Source organism: Formica exsecta, unplaced genomic scaffold (genome assembly GCF_003651465.1).
Source record: "Formica exsecta isolate Colony F162 unplaced genomic scaffold, ASM365146v1 scaffold442, whole genome shotgun sequence".
In the NCBI taxonomy this organism is placed as follows: Eukaryota; Metazoa; Arthropoda; class Insecta; order Hymenoptera; family Formicidae; genus Formica; species Formica exsecta.
In genome coordinates, this window is record NW_021851656.1 from 232,997 (window position 1) to 257,221 (window position 24,225).

At 38.8% G+C, this 24,225-nt stretch overlaps 1 protein-coding gene across 3 annotated transcripts in view; it reads right to left on the reverse strand.

Moving 5' to 3' along the window:
- Positions 1 to 360: 360 nt before the first annotated feature.
- LOC115240560 (fibroblast growth factor 18-like) overlaps positions 361 to 24,225 on the reverse strand; it is a 139,444-nt gene continuing 115,579 nt past the window's right edge. For all 3 annotated transcript variants that reach the window (XM_029815788.1, XM_029815787.1, XM_029815786.1), the window contains 4 exons: positions 17,092 to 17,137; positions 13,741 to 13,873; positions 6,276 to 6,382; positions 361 to 5,636 (listed from right to left, as the gene is read on the reverse strand). In XM_029815788.1, coding sequence (XP_029671648.1) covers positions 5,187 to 5,636; positions 6,276 to 6,382; positions 13,741 to 13,873; positions 17,092 to 17,094 — 693 coding nt within the window. In that variant the 5' untranslated portion in view covers positions 17,095 to 17,137 and the 3' untranslated portion in view covers positions 361 to 5,186. The remainder of the gene's footprint in view (positions 5,637 to 6,275; positions 6,383 to 13,740; positions 13,874 to 17,091; positions 17,138 to 24,225) is intronic.

Here is a 24,225-nt window from a genome sequence, read left to right on the forward strand (position 1 = left end):
GCCTTTATAAAATTATTAGACATAAATACATAGTGATGCTTTTTCCCTCCCTTAAAGAAAAACAAATTATCAAACGGCTATCATTACAGATCCTTAAACACTTCGGGGAGAGAAATGTGAGATTAACTACGTCACGGGCGTAATAACATTACGCGCATGACAAACCTGTCTCGTTCGTTTTTTTTTTTTGCAAACATTTCTGCAGTTTGCATAACTCGTTGAACCAAATCGTATGCCCGCTACTTTATCGCTTTGGAGACTGGTTTAGCTACCGTTCCTTCATATTGTCGTTTTGCGTGCGGACTAAGGATTATAGCCATTAGAGGGATAAGAAGTCGGTATGATAATAAATACGACGAATAGCAGTGTATGAGCGTGTATTTGACAGTGTTTTTCTCTCTCGTACGGCGGCACACATTATTAGAATTCGCAGTACGTATGCGATTTAAGTTGGAATGTTATATTATTGCTAGTTGCTGCCGGGCGTGCTGTGCTCGTTCGTAATAGACTGTTGCGCATCGTAAATAAAACATGTGTACGTGTGTGTATGTGTGTGTGTGTGTGTGCGCGCGCGCGCGCGCGTACGCGTGTGTGTGTCTTTCGTGCTACAGCCAAGATGATTAACGCTGAGCAGCGCGAAGGCGCAATCAAAACCGATCTAATTTCTCAAATCCTGCGGATGCAACGCTCGTTGAACGTCGGCCAGTTACGAAAGTGGCTCCCGATGCTTCTCGTAGAAAAATCTCAGTTCAGCTAATTGGCGATCGTCCAAAGCGCGAAGCATCTGCAAATCTTTCCCCTCTCGGTCGGTCATCCCCTCGAGACGCATGCACGTGAGCACAGCACGACCGGGGTACATCGATACATCGATTTAGTGGGTAACGGGTGGGCCTCTATATTACAACGCGAATTATAGTGTAGAATATCATCATCGTCGTCGTTCGTTATACAACAATCATCGTAATAATTATTATCATCGTTTCATTGTTATCGATCGTCATCGGGTGTGCCTAAGACAAGTCGGTATTAAATATCTTACAATACACATCATCTTTCATATATATATTTTTATTTATATATATATATATATATATATATATATATAATATTTATATTTTACCTTTTTCTTTTTTTCTTTTTATTTGTTATGTATACTATCTATCTATAGGGAGGGGTAGAGTCAGATTCATCTCTTGTGTTTTGTTCGTTTCATACCGTTTTCTGGTTCGTCAATGGTGAGGATGTAAAAAAAAGGAGGGGGTTTGGGATAGGTGATGATGATCTGCTCGCAATCGAGTCAGGTGAATGATAAGACGATCGCAGTATCATATAGTATTAACACAGTTTAAAGATCAAAGAAAATTTTTGCCAATATGTAAGAATGTATATAAACAAGCAAATGTCAAACAAAGAATTTGAATGGACATTTTTTCTCAATTCCAAAAAATTAATACCAAAACGAGACTCGATTACGAATAGTTCGATGAGATCGCGAGAATGACGCTGGTCGATAATCACTTTTTTTGTCTTCTTTATATATCTATATATATGTATATATACACACATATATATATATATGTATATATGAAGAACGACAATCAGTGACATATCTCGCTTTCAAAGAGACTCGCAAACTCCATAAAAATTATTCTATCATTTTTTTTTACACATCGCCATGAACGCCGCGGTGATTCTCTGCACGTCGCTACGTGACGCTAGGCTTACACATACAAAACGAGTTGGTTAATTTTTAAAGGTGGAGTTACAATACCCATATTAGAATACAATACATATACGTTTTTTAGATTAGTTATCTGTTATTAAATTATAAGCGTCGGATTTTATGCCTTTCTCATGGTCAGCTGCTGGCATTTAATTTCTGTTTACACGCAACATCTTATCGTGCTTAGCTTGCACTCGCCACGTGCCGATAACGAATCACCCCGAAAGGTATAAGACTTTAATACAATTAAAAGCAGTCTGTGATAAAAAAGACAAACATGAATTGTCAGAATATGAAAATTGTTGTTCCCAAAGAAATAAATGCCTAATTTATTAAGAAATGCGTTGCAAAAATAAATCTTTGATTCGTTGTACGAAACGTGGCGTTACTACGTGCATATTGCTCCCTACTTTTTTTTTTTTTTAACACACATACAAACATCCGTAGGAATAAGCTTTTCTATGCACTGCCACTCATATGCAATTAAATTAATCAGATATTGAGTATTTTTCAGACTTTGTGTAAAAAGCATGTTTTAATAATCGAAACGAATGAAGGAACGCAAAGAAAAGAAAATATATCTTTAAATAAATTTAGTTATCCAAAAAAAGTAATTAAAATATATCTTGATAATGTGTATGTATAATTGGAATATTACTCCTTATTAGAACTTATTAGAACATATAAATGTAAATGTACAATTAATCGTTACCTTTTTTACATATGGAGAGAATTTGCAATACAAAAATATCTTTCCAAGAGAAAAGTATAAATAAGTTAAAGACCGATGAAATACTTTCGAGCAAATAATTACTGATATCGTATCAAACGATTCATAATTGTGACGAAATAATGTTGCGCGAAATGGTAATTAAGAAATGTGACTGATTGAAAAGAGAGGAAAATGGGAAGGGTGGGGGGGAACGGTGAAAACGATAAAAAGAGAGCAGCGCATATCTTCATATACATATATATATATATACGTACAAGGACAACGAAGAGTCTCTCGGGCGTTTCGGCTTTCGTAGTACCTAAACATGATTTCAATAAATAAGCTACCTATAGGGAGTGATCTCTTTTTTTTTTTTCTTCGAAGGGGAGAGGGAACAGGCGCTCCTTATGTGGCGAATCTGCGAAAATGGATCACTCCAGGGTGCCTCTCTTGTGCCTGTAGAAGATAAAACGGCGCGACGCGCGAGGACGGCGTCCAGTCGGAAAATAGAAGCGAAAAGTAAGATCACACAAGACGTTCTCGCGCAACGAACTCAGCGTCCCTGGTTCCCTTCGTCGAGTCGCCACCGCGTCATATATTCATGTACCTAGCCTAATAATACAGTCTGCGATAGCATTCTAAAGATTAAGTTCTCATTAACGGTAATGCATTAATATATTACACGCATTCACACGCGTTCCGGAGGCGAAATACGTATGCACGCAAAATGCACACAAATATAATATATGCTCGCGCACAAACATGCAGTTTCCAACCGATCGCCGTTGTCCGAATGCTCGAAAGGAAAAGTGTTTCGAGATAGTTTTCACGTGAAATTATTTAGAAAATATATGTCGATAGTTGAATCGATGTCATTTTATAGAAATATACTCTTTATCATTTCATTGCGTATCTCATAAGAATTCTCAAAAATTACGCGTACAGCTTTCTGCTGTAATATATTAATATAGAGAGCTCTTATATAAATATAAAAGTAATTTTTTGAAAACATGAGTCTTGTTCATATTAAGCCTTCAAATGTCCCGCATCTGAAACATTGTGTTCCTTCTATTTCAAAAAGCCACGCAATGACATCGTTATTAATCTTGAAAGATATTGATAGAATCCCGATATAAAACCGATCGTCGCCGTGAAATATCGACGACCCAAGTAAAAAAAAAAAAAAATAAATAAATAAATAAACTTGGATTATCAAAGAAAAACTCGGAGAACTGTCGTCGGTCGTCATATACTCGGCACGTTCGTAATCGATCGTGCCACATGAGTTTGTGCGTCGGCGGCGGTAAGGCCTGCGTCGCGAACACGCAGGCAGGCACGCACACATTATTCATACACGCGGGCAGGCACGCACGCACGCTACGTTAGGCGGCGTAATTAGCACAGCGAGTGAGAGAGTCTTGCGCGGCGTGAGCTCTAACTGCGCAGGAGGGCGTAAGAACGACGACGTACGAACGTCCGCAACGTGACAAATATTTCTTCGCTGGACCAGCGCCGACAACGTTCCCGCTTTGATTCGCGAAAGAATGAATCGTGCCCGGAAATCGTGATCCTTTTACGCACATCGCGCATATAAATTTGTTACGGAAAAAGAATTAACGAATTGATGCATCGGTGTAATACAAATAAAATTCTCTATTTGTTTTCTGTTTTCTTAATACAAGGTTCAATATATTGAGATATTAAATTGCATCCGTGAATATCGGGCATTTCATCGAATTTTTGATATCAGTATCACATATTTGAGCGAATCAAGTTTGCGAGAATTATATTAATATTTTGAAAAAAAATTATATATGTGTACATTAGTAATTTAATATTTCACGATTTCCGAAAGACGGATTACCTTTGTCGGGCAAGTCGAGAAGACATGTCCATCGGCGTGCGTCGTCCGCGCGTCTTTTTGCGCTACCATCGCGGGCCAGTGACCGCGCTCGAAGCACAGCAGCCGTTCGGTTGCGTTTCTATACGACGTGAATTCCTTCCATTCGCATTAAACGATCGATTGGGTAATAATGGCTCAAACGAATTTACATGACTGGTATCGCACAGTTTATCGCGACGCGCAGCATCGAGTGAGAAAGAAATATTACTAAATGGCCACGCTTTGACACGAGATTAAGAAAAAAAAGAAGGAGAAATTAGATAGCTAGATACATAGATAAATAGATAGAGCGAGGAAAAGAGATAGAATGAGTGTGAGTGTAAAAAAGAGATAAGAACAGAGAGATAACGAACGATTCATCGCGCGAACCAAACTCACGAGGAATCAATGATTAGAAAAAAAAAAAACGCTCTTATTGTTACGAGGTACATACTTGCCTGAAGGGGGTCAGTCGGGGCAAGTGTAAATCGAACTTAACCGCGTGAAATTGAGATAGCTTCGTCGGGCGGGAACACGCGCGCTCACGCTTCCCCACGTCGTCTCGCGTCTCGCCCGATCTTAGCGGACGCTATCTCGACGACGACACCCGTTCCCGGGCGGAAACGGAAATTGAACGGGCGCAGCTATAAGGCGTGTGTGTGTTTGTGTGCGAGCCGCGTCCACGCTCTCGATTCGCCGACCGAATTCGAACGAATACGTGGTGCTTCGAGTCGCGACTCACGAGGCGCCGTTAAGTGGGCTCCTGACATCCCGACCACGAGCGGTCCACCAGCGTATTTGGCAGTCTGATCTCAGGTTCTCACGGGGTAATGGAGGAGGCAGTCTTGATCGGCGAGCTCGTACGCGGCTCAATACTTGCTGGCCTCGACGAGGAGGCGACTCTCGTGCCGTCTCCGGGGCCCCGAGTCCGTCCCGTCCTGCCGCATCTTCCAGCGATTCGAATGCCGATGGCGATGCGTGGACGTGTGCTGCACGTGCTCCCTCGCACTGTCGGCCTGCAACAGGGAATTCTTCGTGGCCCTCATCATCGGCGATGGCTTTCTCGAGACGACGTACGGCTCCCGCGGCTCCATACCGCCCATCTCCGCGTTCACTAGGCTGTTGTGGTGGTTTATGTCGGCATGGGGGTTGTACTTGATGAAGTTGAAGCACTCCTGTCTGCCGTGGGGATTTTTCATCGGCTTACCGAACTTGTTGAAGCCGATATACCGCGAACCGTCGACCACGCTCCTGTACCTCAGATACGAGCCGTTGTATACTTCGTAAAACTGACACATCGGTCCCTTTTGCTTCTTAGGCTGAAAGTAAACAGTCAACGATTCATGATATATTACCAGCTGCTTTTCAATCCTTTGCAGCTCGAGATAATATGGATGGATATTAAATATCTTTTTTTGTCGTAAAAAAATATGTTATCTAATCTAGCTTTATTTGAAAAATTCCATAAATTTTTAACTTTATTATAATATAGAATGTAAGACTGAAAAAGATAAAAAATGTTTATGCAAATCTAAGAGTATACGAATCAATAGAGTTACACTTTTTTTAGAATTCGCGAATTGTTTTGTAGTGAATCGATCGAAATTGAAAATTAAATATGAGGATGATAAATGATTTGCGTGTGATTTTCATTCGTAGCATACAAAAGTAAACAATAATTATTGGACAACTCTCCTCAAGACGGATTCAGGAAATTGAGCGGTAAATTTAACGCACGATGAATCAAGTAAGATTAAAGCTTGTAATACACGTCGTAAACATTAAAGCCTTAAATCATCGGACTGTTAATAATCCAATTTCTAAATTACAGCCTCGCATATAAGTGATGAATAGAAATTTACGAACAGTGCAATGCGAGGTGTTTACCAGTGCGTGTAAATCTACTCGCTCACTCGGGATGATGAAGTATGTCTACTAATTGGTAGGCGAGTAATTACCAGGCCGACAAGTTTCCACCGCTTATTGAAGCAAATGTATCGTTGGCTCTTCTCCGCAAAGATGTACAGCTTCCTACTGAAATCTTCCGATTGTGTGGTGAGTTTCTCTGTAACACGCAAGAAGAGAAAGAAACGTGAAACATCGTAACAAAATGTCAAACATCGTAACAAACTATTATAAAAACTTTAAATAAGAATACAATAAAGTTTATTATATTTTATTATTATATTACGCAAGCTTAAAAATCGTTTTCAAAATTATTCTCTCTCCATGAAAGAGAAAATAACGGGAAACTTAAGGCATAAAGCATTAAGCATTGTAAATAACTCGAATAAGAATAACTCGGAAGAACCCGGGAGACTTACTTTGAAAAACCCTTGCAATTTCTACCAGCTTCGATCTTGGAGGACAAGCGCGACAGGATGCACAAAGCGAACCGTTTTGTGCTTCGGTATGCGCGCTGGCATATTTCCGAGAAGAGACCTCGTCGGGGTTTATGGCGCGAGTTGTACCTACAACGACGCCGGACCCCTCTACCGAGGCGTTCTTCGGCATCGAGAAAAGAAGAAAAGACTCGGCTAAGCCAGCGCCGCCGAGGCTAGTTGGTGCTAATGAAGGAGGCACAGACCGTCCGGTGTGTGCTTTGCCACTTAGCGGATCCTGTCGTGCCTCGACCCCGAAGTGCACGTTGCACCGTAGCCAGCGTCGTCTTTCCTTCTCGCTCCGCGTCTTCGCGTCTCTTTTCCATCACCCTTCCTACCTGGTGTTACGAAATTTTGTCGAGCGAGAAGCAGGCACCCTTTGTCTGCCGGATGGAGAAAAAAAAGGGACCGGCCGGGTACAGGTGCGCATCGAATGTTTTTTTCTTCTTCTTCTTCTCCTTCTTATTTCTAGTGCGAGAAACATCTAATTCAATATGCTCACAAATTGCTGTAACGTCAGAACTGGGTCAGAAGCGATGGGGAAATTCGATTTCTTTCTTATTGTCGCCGTTTACACGAACGAGAATGTAACAAATATAATATTTTTATATCCTTTGTTTCGCACATATAGATAAATTTGCGTTTTATGCTACAAGTATTTTCGTGAAAGAATTTACTCTTGAATTAAAATAAAAAATCCGTAGTTTGTAATGATTTAAAGAATGTATTTCGTACATATGTTAGCACGTAAGAGAATCGTAATGAGAAAAGAATCAAACTAGGAAGGCAAGTTTGGTTTTTTCGCTGATAGGTTTGTCTACAACCGATCGCAATGTTTCTCGGAAACTTTGTGACGGAAGGCGCAATCGTGAGATCGAGTGTTTGTCCATGGGTTAGTAGTGCGGCATGAGCTTCAGTAGTATAGAAAGAATAAAGAAGGTGAGTCTGCAGGGTGGCCCATTTGCCGGAGCCTCGTTAAATTCAAGTGGTTCTCGTCGGATGCCCTCCCAACATCGAAATCAAGAATGTCCCCGAACTGCCTCGTAAAGCCCTTCTTCGGCTCAGTCTATTTTTTTCTCTCTATCCCTATCTCTTTCTCTATCTTTTTCTGTTTTCTTCTTCTCGCTTATATCTCTCTCTTTTATCCGCTTTTCATTGCTCTTCGTAAACGAAAAAAACGAGAGAGAGGACTTAATCTCAAACTGCTGTCTCGCTAGCCGCTTACAGTATGCAGTCTGCGCCAATTAATTGCACCACTTACGCTAATTAATTAGGTTTACCTCGCAATGGAGCGTCAATTCCGATAGTATCGTTAAAGAGGACAAATAATTGTCTCTTCTTTCCGTCGCTTGAGATAGTCTACGTGAGAAATATCTACATGATTATGTACCTTTAAAAAACGACGACCGATAAGTCCTTTGAATATTAATGCACCGATTGATAGATGTTATAATTGAGAGATATATTTCGAAAGAACTTCCAACTGATTGAATAATCATGAAATATGCAATTATTTTGCAATTTAGATAGACGATAGATATATACACATGGCATATTTTAATAGATTACTTTGCATACAAGAAACTGCATTAGTAATCAAAATATTTCATAATAAAATTTATCAAGAACGAAAAATTTCATATATTTTTCCATTTATCATTATCAATAAAAATGTTTTATAAAAGTTTAATAGATAAATTTTTATGAGTAAAAGACATATATATATATATATATCATATTTTCAAATGATCTATTAATCATATGATGCAAAGATACTATACTTAATAATATGAATCAAATATCTAATCAAAAAAATTTTACCTTCTCTATCGATTGATCGCGGTCAATCAAATGGTAATTAATTAGCAAAAAAATAAAACCTTAAAATCATTTTTATTATTATTATGAAAAGAAATATTATTAATACAAATATCGATAAAATTAATAATAGATATTAAATACTTTCTCTATTCTCCGAAAACAGTTTATCGATCAATAAACGGTAACAAATTTTATGAGGGGCAATCGGTACTATAATAAAAATCGGTACTATGATAAAAGTTTGAAACATCTAACTACGTTATTTTAATACGCTTATCGGAGCAATTGCGTGAATTATGCAGCTGTAAAAATTTGAGCATGGCAAAACTAGCAAGTCAATACAGAATATACGTTACATAATAATGTAAGTATCGCAATGGTTGCAAACAGGTCAAAAATTATATGAGCCGATACTCTCTCTTTCTCTTCCTTCCGGTTCAGAACATCGGAATTTTAGATATGCGTCGCGCAATATCTGCGGTACAACGATGGAAAAAGATACGATGATAACAACCCGATGGCAACGACATTACCGCGTTTCACAAAGTCCGCTGTACGTATTTGCTCGCTCCAGTTACCCATTACCGAACTTTCACATTTCCGGTACCTCGTCGCCGTCGACGTCGTCGTCGGCGACTGAAGCAATCGCAGCGAAACTCTGTCGCTTCGTTCTCGATGCGATGGTTATCGTTATCAAAGAAAGGAAGTGAGACCGGCGCGCCATTCGAGTGCTGACGCGTTTGTTAGTAAGTTGCCAGACGCGCGGAGACAGGCGTCTACGGCACATTGATATCAATCTTCTATTTGATGGATCTCTCCTCGGAAAATGAATCTTTTTCTCGCAATTTTAAGATGTAAATCGAACGCAATATGAAAAATTTTGATATCAGAAAATATTCAGGATTATTTTCAAACGTTGCAGAGTCATACTTTGTGATTAAATTCCCAAGCTCTATGATGTTAAGAGTTAAAGAAATAAAATAAAATAAAAAATAAATATATAGAATAAAATATTAATAATTATAAAAACAATTATTATAATAACTATAAATTACTATAAAAACAATAAATATTAAGTACTATTATTTTATATTAAATTCATAATTATGTATTTTCTCATAATCCTATGATGCGTCCATCGAATGCTATTCGCAAAATATAAAATTCAGAGCATGTAAGAAGCAGAGCTGCATTCCTTCGCAAGACCTATCCGCAATCGATCGATGTAATATATCTTGGCGGAAGATGCCACATTGGAATTTATTCATGGCGCACTCGCGAGCTCGGCGGCGCGTATGAGAATGAAGAGAGGAAGCCACTAAATTTTTCGCTTCAAACCTCTGTCTTCTCTCCCTCAACCCTCCCTTCCTTCGCCCTATTCCCTTTCGCTCCCCACCGGGTTCCGTCGCCCTCGCTCTGGTTCCCTCTGATCGGAGCCGCCGCGAGATTAGAGGCTGCCAAATGAATTAAAAGCCAATTTTAATCAAAAGCGGGCACCGGCTTTTAGGCACGATTACCCCGGATAATAACTAGTAGGATGGGCCTGCGCACGTAAGAGGAAAAGAGCAAGATAGAAGGAGAGAAGAATGGATCCCATATATTACTTCTACGTGCTCCTCGCGATATAGGAACCAATTCGCCGCTTGTTATAGGTTCGCAACTACCTGCATTTTTCTATCATGCCGAAGGAAACTGTGCAAATGTTTTTATTCTCGCAATTAAGCTACGACACAATCTAAGAAATTGAGGAAACTTAGAATCTTCGGTATATTTTGTTGAAAAAAAATAAAAAGAAATTACACGCGCACGCATGATTCCACGCAAGAAGTGTCGATGCAGCTGCTGGCATAATACTGGCCTTGGTGCGAAACTGAGACGACGCGCCGGATCGAGAACCACTGGGGCGCTACAATTTCGCGGCGTCGGCGTTATGAAAGCTATAATACAACGCGCGAGGGAGAGATGGTCGGTACCGACCGTGTAAAGCGCAAGAAAAAGTCAAAAGGGAAAGGCAGGAGGAGAGACGCAGCTCACTCGTTATGAGCGCGCGCGTATAATAGCGACCCTGTCATTAACACCTAAACGCACGATTGGCCGATGCGAACGCACCGGGAACATCCACTCTTCGACGATGTACAGTAGACGAATACCGGCACATCAAGACGGACGGGAATGCAATGCCGAGGTATCGCGAGATCAAAGGTGCGACAGGTGAAGAGCCTGGTTTATCGGGCTGACGCGGTAATCACAGTCCGCCGCGATTCGAATAATTAAATTCCAATCTGGACGATCGGTGCTGCTGACGCACCGCTTGCATGCTTACCCTTTTCCTTTTGTATACAGATCTCTATCGTTTCTCTCTCTTTCCCCCTTTCGTGTCGAAATTCGCGCGAGTATCAGCGCAAAGGGTACCCGATTTTGGAGCATTAAACGTCAAACGAGGCGCTTCGCGAGATGCTTGGGAGATCATTTAAATGTGTGGTAAGTATGTCGCTTCATGGTAATTATAAGCATGTCATGTCGATCATATCTGTGTTTATGAAAAGTCGATAATTATTATTTACCTTCATTGTAGATGATAGTTATTATCGTGTTATTTCTGACGCATTTGAATTATGATTTATCATTCCTGACTACATTCCCTCTCTCTCTCTCGCGTTTAGAGCTTCTACATTTTCTTGTACGTGTCTAATAATATGAATTGCAGTTAAATCATAATTCGATATATTAAGTGTATCTAATGCGAGGAATTAAGAGAAAAAAAAAACGATAATGCACATTTACACGATCTTTTTATCTGTTTATCAGTATATAAAAATGACTCAACAGATAGTTATTGCATTATTCTCACGATTGCATGACATCGCACGATATGTTCACATATTATATAACTCATTTAGTAAGTCACCGTACTTTCATTTAGTAAATCATTTAGTAAATTATCGAAATACAAAGGTTTGTGCTATTTGATAGAAAACACTGAGAGCCATATTAGCTGGCATTTAACTATAACTATATAGCACGGCAACAAAACTTCAAATTCTCGAAGATTCGTCGTGTCGCATTCTTTTTTAAAGCCTGATACACGACTCTTCAAGGACGCTCTCACAGCGTCTCAATCTCCCGTTCAGCAACATACGCCGTTCTGCTTCGCGAGAGGGACTTAAGTAATCGCCGGTCAGAAGAGACTCGTTGTCGGCAGTTGAGTGCCGTGAGAGGTGAGAGAGCAGAGTAACAGAGGGAAAAGGTAGAGGGAAACGTGCGCAACAAGGCAGGAGGAGGTAAAAAGGGGCAGGAGATGAAGGAGGAAGGAGAAGGTACGCGAAGGTGATGGATCTCGGGGAGGTGCAGACGCGGCGCGCAGCATCCGGCGCGAAAACTGGCTCCTCTGTTTGCACAAGCAAGCCTTCTTCCCTCCTTTCGAACCTTCCTTTCGTCCCCTACCTCGACGGCAATCGTCTCGAGAGGAACCGCCTCGTACTCGCGCCGTACGTAGGGCGGACAGCCCGGCGGAGGCTCGTTTCGTCTGGGATATCGCGCGCAAATTTCCGCGGAAAAATTCGCGAGAGTCCGAAAAAAGATCGCCGTAGAATGAGCGTTTTGACAATGGATTCCATATGGCAGTTCATAAAGTTTAAGCTATAATATAGAATTTTCTATTATATTAATAGCATGTCATACTGATAAAATTTGAGAGAAAATGAAATTATCATATCCTATCACATGAGATGAATGAATGATCCATGTCCTAATTATTCTAAATTTATTTTAATACAGTTATATATATACGCGAAAAATAGTAATGATAGAAATGTATACTATTATACAGGGGGCATAGAAATTTTTTCATTCTCTTCAAAAATTATTAACTTAAAGCTTAAATATGTTGCTATTTGCGTCTATATCGGACAAGACTTAATTTTAGATCACTATTGAGGTCATCGACAAATTATCGTAAATGAGCGAGTTATGTAAAGCGAACACGAGAAGCGTCATCCATCATAATCCCGTGCTAACGATCCGCTCGATTTAAGTGAATCAATCAAGGATACGAAATGTCTGACAAATGTCTGGTAAATGTATCATCGTGATACATAAACAAACGTTGCAGCGATCATGATGAATGTATGTCGAGACGATAAAATATAAGTAGAAAACAAGAGAGAGAAAGAGAGAGACAGAAAACAATCATATATATAAATTTTATGTATTTCTATTAAATATCTCCTCCTAGCTTTTAAAAGAATAAAGCTGAACTCCTTGTATCCTGCTCGTCACAAGGATTCCAATAAATAAAGAAAGGAGAAAAATCGCGAGTTCGATGCACGATAAAGCAAACGGCGAGAGATAAACAGTGTCTAGCCGAAAACAATCGAGACGAAGCAGAATTACGTCGTAATTCATCGAGGCTTCTAGGATGGGCCCTCCTCTTTTACTCCTCTCGCCTCTTTTCCGTTTGTGCACTTAATGCTCCATTCGCGAAAATAGAACTGCAGTTATTAGTTCGTAAAAATAAAGATTCATCTGGAAAGACTTCGCCATAGATGCATTCGCTAGTGAAAACGAGAGAGATAAAGGTTCTCGAGAGATATAAAGTCCTCGACGGAGGTCGACTGATAAGAATCACAGTAAATTAAGTTCTTTAGTTGCATCGTGCCTGGATATTACAATGCACAAAATCTTCTTTTTATGCACGAAACTATCGATCGGAAACATAATGAGACGCTGAGACGGTAACTGAGATCGAATTAATTAACGGATTTGATTAACTCATTTTAGATAATTATATTACTATGCGCATATATAACAAGATTTCCTTCACTTTAAAGTTATACATATATAATATCGGTATCAAATATTACAAATAAGAAAATTTATATCAATATCAAATAATATTAATCGATAAAATTAAAATTCAGAAAGCCATTATATATTATAAGAAAAAATATTTTTCACGAAAGAGAAAAAAAAGTTTATCTTAATAGATTATAAAAGTATCTTTTTTTTCAAAAACTATAAAGATATGATAGATAAAAATGTTTTTCGCAAAATTGAAAACATTTTAATAAGAACAAAGTGTATTTGAGAGAATTCTTTGTGTGTATGTATATATGTGCAACAGTGTGTAAAATAATTTTCTTCATTCAAAAAATGTTTTATTCGTCATGTTTAGATGATATTGGCAATAACAGACATAGCGAATCATTGCGGTCTTACTTACGGTAGGGTGCATTGTGATCGTCGCGGCCCATGGCTTTGATCGAGCGGCCTATTACGGTAACATTGCCGCTGCTGCAAGTCGAGTAGAGACTCACGGAGCGCACCATCGCCGGCACCGCCCCGCACATCACCACCTGCAATTACAAGAACCCACTCGTGTATTCGAAATTTCTTAGTCACGTTATTCGTGAAATCGTTTTACCAGTACTTTGTTCCGCGAGAGCCGTGTTTAATAAAATGCATAAAGAATCGTCCCTCTCAACGAATCGCAAACAGTGACGTTTCGTAAATGAATTACATAATCGCGAATGCTTTGGATCGCAAGCACTTTTAATATCAAATCTGTGATTGTACTTTACGATTTGTAAAAGAATCGTATTCAAGATGCTCGTTTTACGACGATATTACTTCAACTGGGAGCGTAGTTTTATTTCCGATAATTTAATGAATTATTCAAATGCCGGTAAAAATTCATACGCAAGCACGATCGTATATTAAAAGAAGAAGGTAAGTAAAAAAGTAGTTAAAAATCAAGAAATCATGAAGCGATGAGAGAAAGCAATTCCGATCAAAATTAGAGAATCGCGTTTTATATATTATCCTTCGCGTATTATGCTGATTTCTCGATTAAATAGAAGGCTCGAGCTTGGCGAGAGATAAGAATTCGCGTGCCGTGTTTTCAGAACAACGACCGAACTGAGAATCGTTAAGGACGCCGAAATTCTTTCACGACCGCCTAAGAAGAACGCTTTTACGATCGGTTCACATATCACAACATCGAGTCATTCGTTGATTCGCTCGGACGGCGGATAACGTGCGATAAAAGTGCGCCTTGTCGTAGAAAGACGAAAAGTCATCATGCTGGCTGTTCGGAAATAGCATACACGTTGATGGTGGAAATCTCGTTAACGAGCGGACACGAGCTACACGTTAATAGTCACCGAAACCTGCGTTTTGTTTATATCAAAAGTGGCGCCGACATAGCATAAATTTTAATGTTCGATGCAATGTGTTCTAGTCAAAGAAACGTCAAAACATACTGAAATCACACTACTTAAAATCACAACGCTCGAATATCGTATAAATCTACATATATGTATAATAAATGTGATATTAAGAAGATACCACATATATGACGTGTGTCCTTTTATCTATATTATCGGATTTGTATATGGATCTCATCAATATATATGATTTAAATTATAATATCGAATAAATTGCGAACGTCCTGACAGTTGAATGTTAATAACATTAAATTGATTATTCTTGACGCAAATTAACGTTATTTTTCACACGATTACCTCAGGATTTATCACAAACAAATATATTGTTGAATAATATTATTGTGTAATAAACGTACATTAATGAACAAATATATATGCGAATAATCGAGTTGCGCTTATCGTTACAGAGAGCAATTAAATTCACATTGCGGGATTTTATTGCAGTTCCATAATCCTGTAACATCCACTTTTTAATATGTTTGAAATGGTCGATCGTACATGCGTATATAGCTAAAGCGACAAGTAGAGCGCTTCTTCTCTCTATCGTTTAACATACAAAGTTAAGTAACGACTGTACTCGCCGAAACTTTTTACGACGTGACGAGCATCGCATGCCACAAATTCTGCATAAGTGCATCGCGATACTGTGCACATGATCATAATCATGTTTGTCCTTACATGCATGATAAAAACTCGGCACGCTAATTGATTCCGCGATATTCACATTATCATTTAATCGACAGGACTTTCAGATCGTAAAAAGAAGCGTGAAGGATAATGACAATCGTCAGTGAATAGCTTTGCAATTTTATGTATCGGCCATTCATTAAATTCTCACGTAGCGAACGTATCGTCAAGATACGATAGTCTCGAATATGCTCGTCGCGCTATTTACCAGGCAGTTACTCGAACCGGCGACATCTAAATTTATCGCTCGCGATTCAGCCGACCACCCATTTAATTATTTATTGGATCGGCGAATCGTTTATTGCACCGCTCGAGACCGGTATCGAAGATATATAAATCTTATTTAAATACGATTCAAGTCTTCGCACGATGGGATTGTCGCGTAGATTGTCCTTATCATATTAAGAAGCCGAACACATAGATCTCCATAAATTTCAAAGGTATAATAAATAACAAATGCCATACACACACAAGCCAAATCGGAGATGATACTGAACAATTTATATAATATCATCTTCAAGCTTGAAAAACTATCTTATTAATAAGGAAAATCATGTCGATATACTATAATAGATAAATCAAAATTATATAAATAAATAATTATTCTATATTCTACCAATGAAAACTATCTTTAAATGCATTAACCGAAATTGACAAATAATTTCAATCGTTAAAAATTTAAAAGATTAAAAATTAAAAAGTCGAAACATGTTTAAACATATGTTATAACACTCAGAAAAATAACTTTGAAACGACGGAGACCACCAAAAAAAAAAACAACTCTTGATATATCGTGTACGCAGTTAATCAAAGTGCGATGGCAAGCTAGCGGTACCGCGATGAACGCCGAGTACTTAAAAATTCAACGTCAAAACTTATAGCGCTTCGCGGCGCCCACAGCGGGGAATTAAACGTACGCCGCAATGAGTTAAGGTGAGTTCAAAGCCGGCAGCGAGAGCGCCGCCTCGGCTATATAAATTGTCAGTGTTGTAAACGCGTAGGAGTGGAAGCGCTCCGATCATTAATCTATGGCAGGTAAGGTGCGTGCCGACGTAATCGTCGATTTACTTAAGTCTTGGCACGAGTTTCAGAGCACGCGATCCTCACACAGATCTCGACCTCTTCTTCGTGCACGAGATATCTCAGATCTGACCTAGTCACCCTCGCGAGATTGCAGCCTGTGTCGTATATCTTTACATATATTCGCGAGCTATAAAGTAGGTGATTTTGCGGCTTCAGCGGAATTGCGGCTGAAATTCTCGGGATACAAACGTCGTACCGCTCGTTACCGTTCGCGAAAACTAGGCCGACTGATCATCAGATTACCTTTATGCAATTGGTTCGTGCTACAAATGTCGGACACATTCAGAGATAAGATTACAAACCAATTATAGCGCGATGAATGCATCGGTCTTGAGCTCTCTGTACTTCTACTACATTTCATTTCTCGATTTTTATAATATAAATATTTCGAGATCTCTCTTTTTCCATAAGTATTTTAAATAACGATGTATAACTAATAAAATATATTATAGTCTCATTTGTTTGTTTTTCTAATAGTTTAATCGCAGTATAAAAATATTGTAATATAGCTAATCAGTAAACTATAATTTCTGTTAGTATTAAATATTTTTTTACAAAAAAATTACAAAGCTACTCACCATCAGGAGGCACAAAATCTTCGCTAAAACGGCAAGCTGTGGTAACCTAGAAACAACAAAAATACATCCATTAGTTAAAAATGTCCGACCGGGAATATGAACTGGAATATCCGATAAGACCGTTTTATCGAGTGCATTCCAATTTGCAGCGATTCTAAGTGATTTCGTATGCAAATAAATTTCACATGATTATATAGTATACTCGCGCAGTACGGTCATTACTATTGCAAACTGCACATGTCGAAAGTATAGGATGCATTTGATCGGTTATAATCGATAAGAGAAAATTACCGAGATAATCAGTGTTCAAAAAAAATACATTATTGCCAATAGAATATATGCCGCAAATTAAATTTCACTCTAACTTGTGTGCACATTAAATTCTTTAGAATATCTTTTTAAAATAACATATATACTTTTGTATGTTAAATTCTTAAATTTTATAAATTATGCTAGCCATTATCTAATTATTTATATTTAATTTCTACATTAATCATGTTAATATATATTTTGATTCCTTTAAAATTACACAGAAAGATTAATGTCAACCTAAACAAATCCGTAAACTTTCAATATATTTACGAACAATATTTTTGCACTTTTCGCAAATTCTATAATTAATAATGTCAATAATTTTCATTAGATTTATGATTAAAAAATTTAAAAAAATATATTCATTTTGTATATAATTAGATATATGTATATATATCGTACATATATACATATAATTTCCAGCGCAGTAATAAAGCGTGATTGACCGCGTATTGTCTCACGTAAGATCAACGCGTGCGGCAAAGAGATATCGGAGAGAATCATAGATAATCAAGAATATAGCGCGTACCGCGGATAGTAAATAACCCAGTTAGACACGCGAGCTCTCTACGTGCGGCAAAGCCGCCGCAAGAACGGTTGCGTAATGCGAATGCATCTCGTATGTTATAGAACGCAGGTGAACAACGTCAACGTGGCCGTGGTGGTAGGAACTCTCGTTATCCGTCCGCTTTAATTCGGCTGGGTTATTGGCTCGCCCCATACTCGTAATATCGCGGGCTGGACCAAACATGCCTTTCTTTCGCCTCATCCCGCCTACTCCGTCTCAATGCACTCGATGCACCGAGCGAAATGCCATTCTCTCTCTCGGCGTTCCCGATCTTCTTAAAATATATTCGCTTCATTTCGTCTCTGTTCAACGGAATCTTCTCGCGGAGAAGTACGGCGTTTATTTCTGACCTATCAGATTTTTTATCGTTCCTTTCAGTTCTCTCTTTTTTTCCACGAGACTCCTAATCGCGTCACGAGATTCTGATTATTGACGATTAAAGGTCAATGTAATTGGATTCAATTTTTCGGACGGAGTATCGGTGCAATCTCAACAAGAATTATTCCTTCTATATAAGAGGAAGACACAGTAAGTTCACGTGATACAGATTTCGCCTCAGGTCTTTGCCATGCATTCATCATCACACTCTCCGCGTTATATACATTGGGTCGTAACGTGGAGCACGATACGGCGTACGCAGTCGACTCAGGTTTCGAGGTTTAATTGCACTGGCGCGACTGCAGCAGCGGCGCGGCGACTCAATTGCAAATACACAACTGTATTCGAAATTTGCTGCCGGACGTGTGAAGAAACGATTTATGCTTTATTAAATCGAAAGGCCTCTACGCGCGCGTCAAGCATTCTTTAAAAGAAGTTTGAAAGATAAGGGCCATACAGTGGAAATTGATTTAATCGCGTATCTCGATTGATCATCTTTCCAAATTATCATTCATTCTATTCGATGTAATGATAAATATAGTTATAATTTTTAAAAAATTCTTGTTAAAAATTCTTTTGGAAAATATATAATAATGATAAATGATATTTTTCTATACAAAAAAAAAAACTGAATCTATATAAGTAGACCATATTTATGTTCTATTATCGTTCGATGTGACATTCCTGTTCTTTGTATATTGAGAGCCACTTGTAGATTGTACCCTACCACATTCCAAAGTATCTAATTTACGTCAGCAGCATCAATATCGATTTTTCAATTTTCACATCGACGAAGATCGCCGCCTCTACTAAACCAAGGTGTACGAGTATCCCACTCGCCGGGATGCCGGTTTACATAATTGCAAACTTAGTCACAACGACGTCCCGCTGACAACTACTTGCTAGCCGTTTCATTAACGGCCGTGGATCACCTCGGACGCGATAATACACGCGATGTACTGCGACGAAGGTAAACGCGGCGACGCGTCGAAAGGCGCATGGGATACATTAACATTTGGATCTCCCGGGACGTCTCTGACGTAAGGAGGAAAAATGTCTGAGAGCGAGATGTCCGTGAGAGTGTTTCACGGACGGATGATGAGACGTGTCATCGGGATGGAAAGAGGGCCGAAGAGACGAAGAATTCCATAGCGTTAGACCATGCGACATTAGTCGGGATATTTTTTGTTCATCTCGCGAATTATTTTACATATCAATTTATTATATAATCACCATTTTTAATTGTTATGACATTATCGAATTTATAGATTTCTTTTAGAATTTAAAGAGATTTGAATAAAATAAGTTGGAATAATTTTGTCCATTCGGTTAGCAAGACTATTATCGCGTGTATCGATATCGATACACGTGATCAGTACCACGGGATGCTGCGATACTGTCGCGTGAATACACGCGCTCACGTGCCGAGTCCGGAACCCTGCGTGGTTGGCGGTATACACGTGACCGCGTCATGGAATTCCGTAGAGTCGCGAAATTCCAGGACGTCGTCAAATCCGACCGTGACAAAATTCCAACACGCGAGCACGGTCTGCGCACGTCACGCACGTTTCCGTGACGCAGTATCCAGTCAATGTACGTTACTTACGTCTTGTACTGATAATAGCTGTCAATAGCTGATTGTGAGTCTAAAAAAATACCGTTACAAAGAAAATCTGCCTTGTTTTTTTTTTCAAAGAAAATAAATGGTATGCGTGATTCATGACAGAGAGATTCATATAAAATTCATCTCACACGATACGTAATGCAATGCATGATGGAAAGATTAATAATCAGGAATAAAAATAACGATTCCTGAATGTTTTTTCATTATCAATTCGCCGATTGTAAATCGGAGTCCAAATATCCTTAGGGCAACGCTAGATATGTCAACGAAGTCGCCGGAACTCACCCAATAATAGCTGTAGACATAGCTGCGAATCTCCACCTCGGCGTGTCATCTCAATCCATACATTGTAAACCGTACGAATTACCAGTTAGCCGCAATGGCGATTTAAACACTTCGTTTCGGCACAGATTCTCGCGGTTTTCGTTGCGGCGATAATATACGATCTACGAATATATATATATGTTACGCGAAGAATACATTTGACAGATCGATAACACTTTCACGATTCCGTTCGATTCAGTTTCGATAAATACGAGCAAATCCAGTTTCGAAAGCAGCGTTATGCGTTACATCAAAGTTCAGCGTTACGTCAAAGTTCAGCGAGAAAATCGTGCCGATTTCAATGTGACAGTGCGTCACTCTCGCATCTCAGCGAGATCGACTTTGCGAAAAATCCCCGCGCGCGCTCGAGCCAAGCCTATATACGTTATGTATATAAGCGATGAATTCGCGTCGCACACTTATCAAAGCCTAGTCCGTGAGCTTTCAAGTCGGAGTTAAACCTGGATTTAAGTAGATATCGTGAATCGTAACGCTGACGTAATACGCGAATCTCTGCGATTATGATGGGGTTTCCCGACCAATTATCCAGGCATTGTTAAAGCGGCGACGAATATCGCTCTTTGTGTCGTCATTAATTCCTGACAAAACATCGGATTTTAATGATGATATTACAGTCCACTATCAACGAGATGTTGCCCGTGAACCGCGAATGGAAAATTAGATTATTCTCATGCGTGACGGAAATTGCGATGGATTCGTTGGCGCGAGAAATCACTTTCTCGTTGGGAGTAATTTACTTGAAACGACGACCCGCTTGATCGCGATAATAGATCCGAAAAATCACTCCGCGAGTACACGCGACTTAGACGGGATCAGCACGGTGAATGCCGGCGAGGATGCGACATCCCGGACCACGTGGGGACTCATCTAAAGAGGATTTTGGTGGGGATATTTGTCGCCTGCCGCGTGAAAAACTGCCAACACTTGAATAGGCTCCGACACGATGATGAAAAACGCGGCTACCGACCCGACGCCGATGACTCTCAGCTGGACACCGCCTGTCGTCTAGGCGGGATACGCGAATTTCGTGCATGACTACACCACAATCCTGAGAAGTCATGCTAAAGGATCACGCTCATCGTCAATGTCGTTTAATGAGCAACCTAATCGATCACCTAGATCGCCGTCCACAAAACTGCCCGACGCGTACATCAGAACTTGTTTGCGTCACCAACTAAATGAATTACTATCGAGCGGTTTGACATATCGCTTCACACTACAGCGTGTGTATATATGTCGTGTGTATATTGGCATAGATATAACAAAGTTATGAAACTGCGTCGATTGATAAATTCGGATAAAACCATTTTCTTTTGAAACAAAAAATTATTTCAGCGAATTTAATTAATTAACTAACTTTTAATTACTTAACATACTTGATGTTGATATATTCTCGATCATAAAAGTTTATGTTTATTATTATTATAAGCTTATTACATAAAATTACTTGCTAGAAAGCTGAAATAGGCAAGGAATAGGAAATAGAAATAATATTTGATAAACTGTTCTCGAAGTTTCCAGCATTATGGGAGGGGGCGTTATATAGGAGATAAACGACGACGTCTCCATTCAGGATAACCACGAGATTTACTACCTTTGTAGTGCTTTTGTAGCACGAGCCGATCTACGCAAACGCCCCGAAGGGAAAAGTCACCTGGCATCGCGACACAAAAGCTGGCTCCGAAATGTTTCCTATATAGCCGTGGCAAATTGCGACAAATCACGCGTGTCAATGGATTCCCAGACGGTTACAGTAAATTGTCGTGACCAATCGTGGTGGCAATGCATCGCATCGCCAGCGCATCGCGATCAAGATCAACGCGCGGGTCACGATTTGATTTAGAACCCGTAAATTCGATCGCTAACTGACAAGACCTAATCGGATAATAATGGACACAATATACAATCATCGTAACCGTGATAACATGCTACCAACGCATCTGCTGATCGACAAAATATTTTTTCTTTTTTAATTAATACATACAATAAATAAAAATCAATGCGTTATTTAAAAGTATAAAAATGTTTGAAATAATCATATATAAAATATATATGCAATAATTATATGTAAAATATATAAAATAATTGATTAAAAATATTTTAATTAATTATTTACATTTCGTAAAATTTTTTCTGAAATTATCATAGCAACTTGTCGTCGTCATCGTAAAAAAAAACTTTACCTTTTTCATTTTATAATTAATCGATTTATTTTCTTTACAAATAATCATCCTTAATATAAATAAAAAATATATTCATTTCTATTTCTCCTTCACCAAAAAAAATCTTTTATTATTATATCCTTTTCAATTATAAAACAGAGCAATATCACGAATTTTTTAGACAATATTTAATACCAAGTATTATAAATCTTCCATGTATCAAAGATTAAATTCAGACTTATCCATGTGTGTGTTTCGTTAATAATCAAGAGACCAATGAGTAATCGGAAATAGTCGCGACTATACATATCAAATTTGACTATCTAGCCGGATTTACGTGAGCCAGTCATTCGCACCGTTTCCATGGAAAGCATCTCTTAATCCAGCTACCTCCGAGTTCCAGGAGATTACACGGATTATCATCGAATTCGTCATCGTGACATTTACTATGCCACAGACAATATTACGGTTGTCTTCCATATATTTGATGCGTCAGATCATTGCTTTGATTATAACATTTAAATTTTTCCGAGAAAAATTTAACTGTTTCGATTTATATACAATTATACACATACTATTTAATTTGGTTGATTAATTATGCAATTAATATTATAACTAATCATTACTAATCTTTTTATCTTCTTATTAATATTTTCACTTATTATTATTTTCATTAAGTAAATGCTAAAATATTTTCACACACTTCGAGTGTCACATTCGAATATAATAACCGTACATAAATTAGAATTATAAAGTACGTATTTTCTATGCAGTTTCTTTGCTTTTGTAATAAAAAAAAATTCGTTATAGCAACAATACGATTGATTGTAATCTACGTGTAAATGATCAAGATACAAAGACACGTCACTTGCGAAAACAACGCGTATTGTCCTGTGGTGTTGGAATTATGCCGGCAGGCCAGGGATACAGCCCGTAAATTATCTCATTGATTGAGTCCGACTTTTTTTCCTCCTAGCACGAGCACACTCGTGTCTCCAGGCTGGTGCCACGTGAAGTGGTAGATAGCCGTCGACGTCGTGCGTTTATGGAGAATGGATAAGGAGACGACGAGCGACTAAACGCGTCCTGTAACGTTACATAGAGAACTGTCGTGCGTCAAGTATACCGCGGCGAACGGGATGCAAGTGCAAAGGGGAGAAAAAGGAAGAGAGAAGAGGAATATAAGAAAGGAAAGAAGAGAAGAGCACAAACAAGAAGAGGAGCCACGCGAGAGGAGTACGCGACGTGGTTTTTGCTCGAAAGCCGCGACGTTCCGCCGGCGTCACATTCATTCTGACACGCTCCTCGTCATTCCCCTTCCTCCCCGCTAAGAAAAAACGGTTAGAGAGTAGCGGGATGAGAGAGCGAGCGCGCGAGAGGTGGACGAACAAATATCATCGTTGCGAAAGAAAAACCGTCCACAATGATGTGTTAATTTTCGTAAATCGCGTAGCAACAACGATAAAATGATAAAAATGTCGATCAGTTTTCATTAACAATACAATATTGTATTCAATGTAATACTGTGTAATATTTTGTGTAATACTGACACATAATATTTTTGATTTGTTAACTGTAAAAATATATGTCTCGAGCACACGAATGTTAAATTTTGTAATATTAATAATTCTATAACTATAATTATTGCTGTTAAAGTATCAACGATTTATAACAGACTTTCAATTCTGATATTAAATTGAAGTTGTGATAATTCCAAAATATTTTAAACTAAAATTCAATCGACG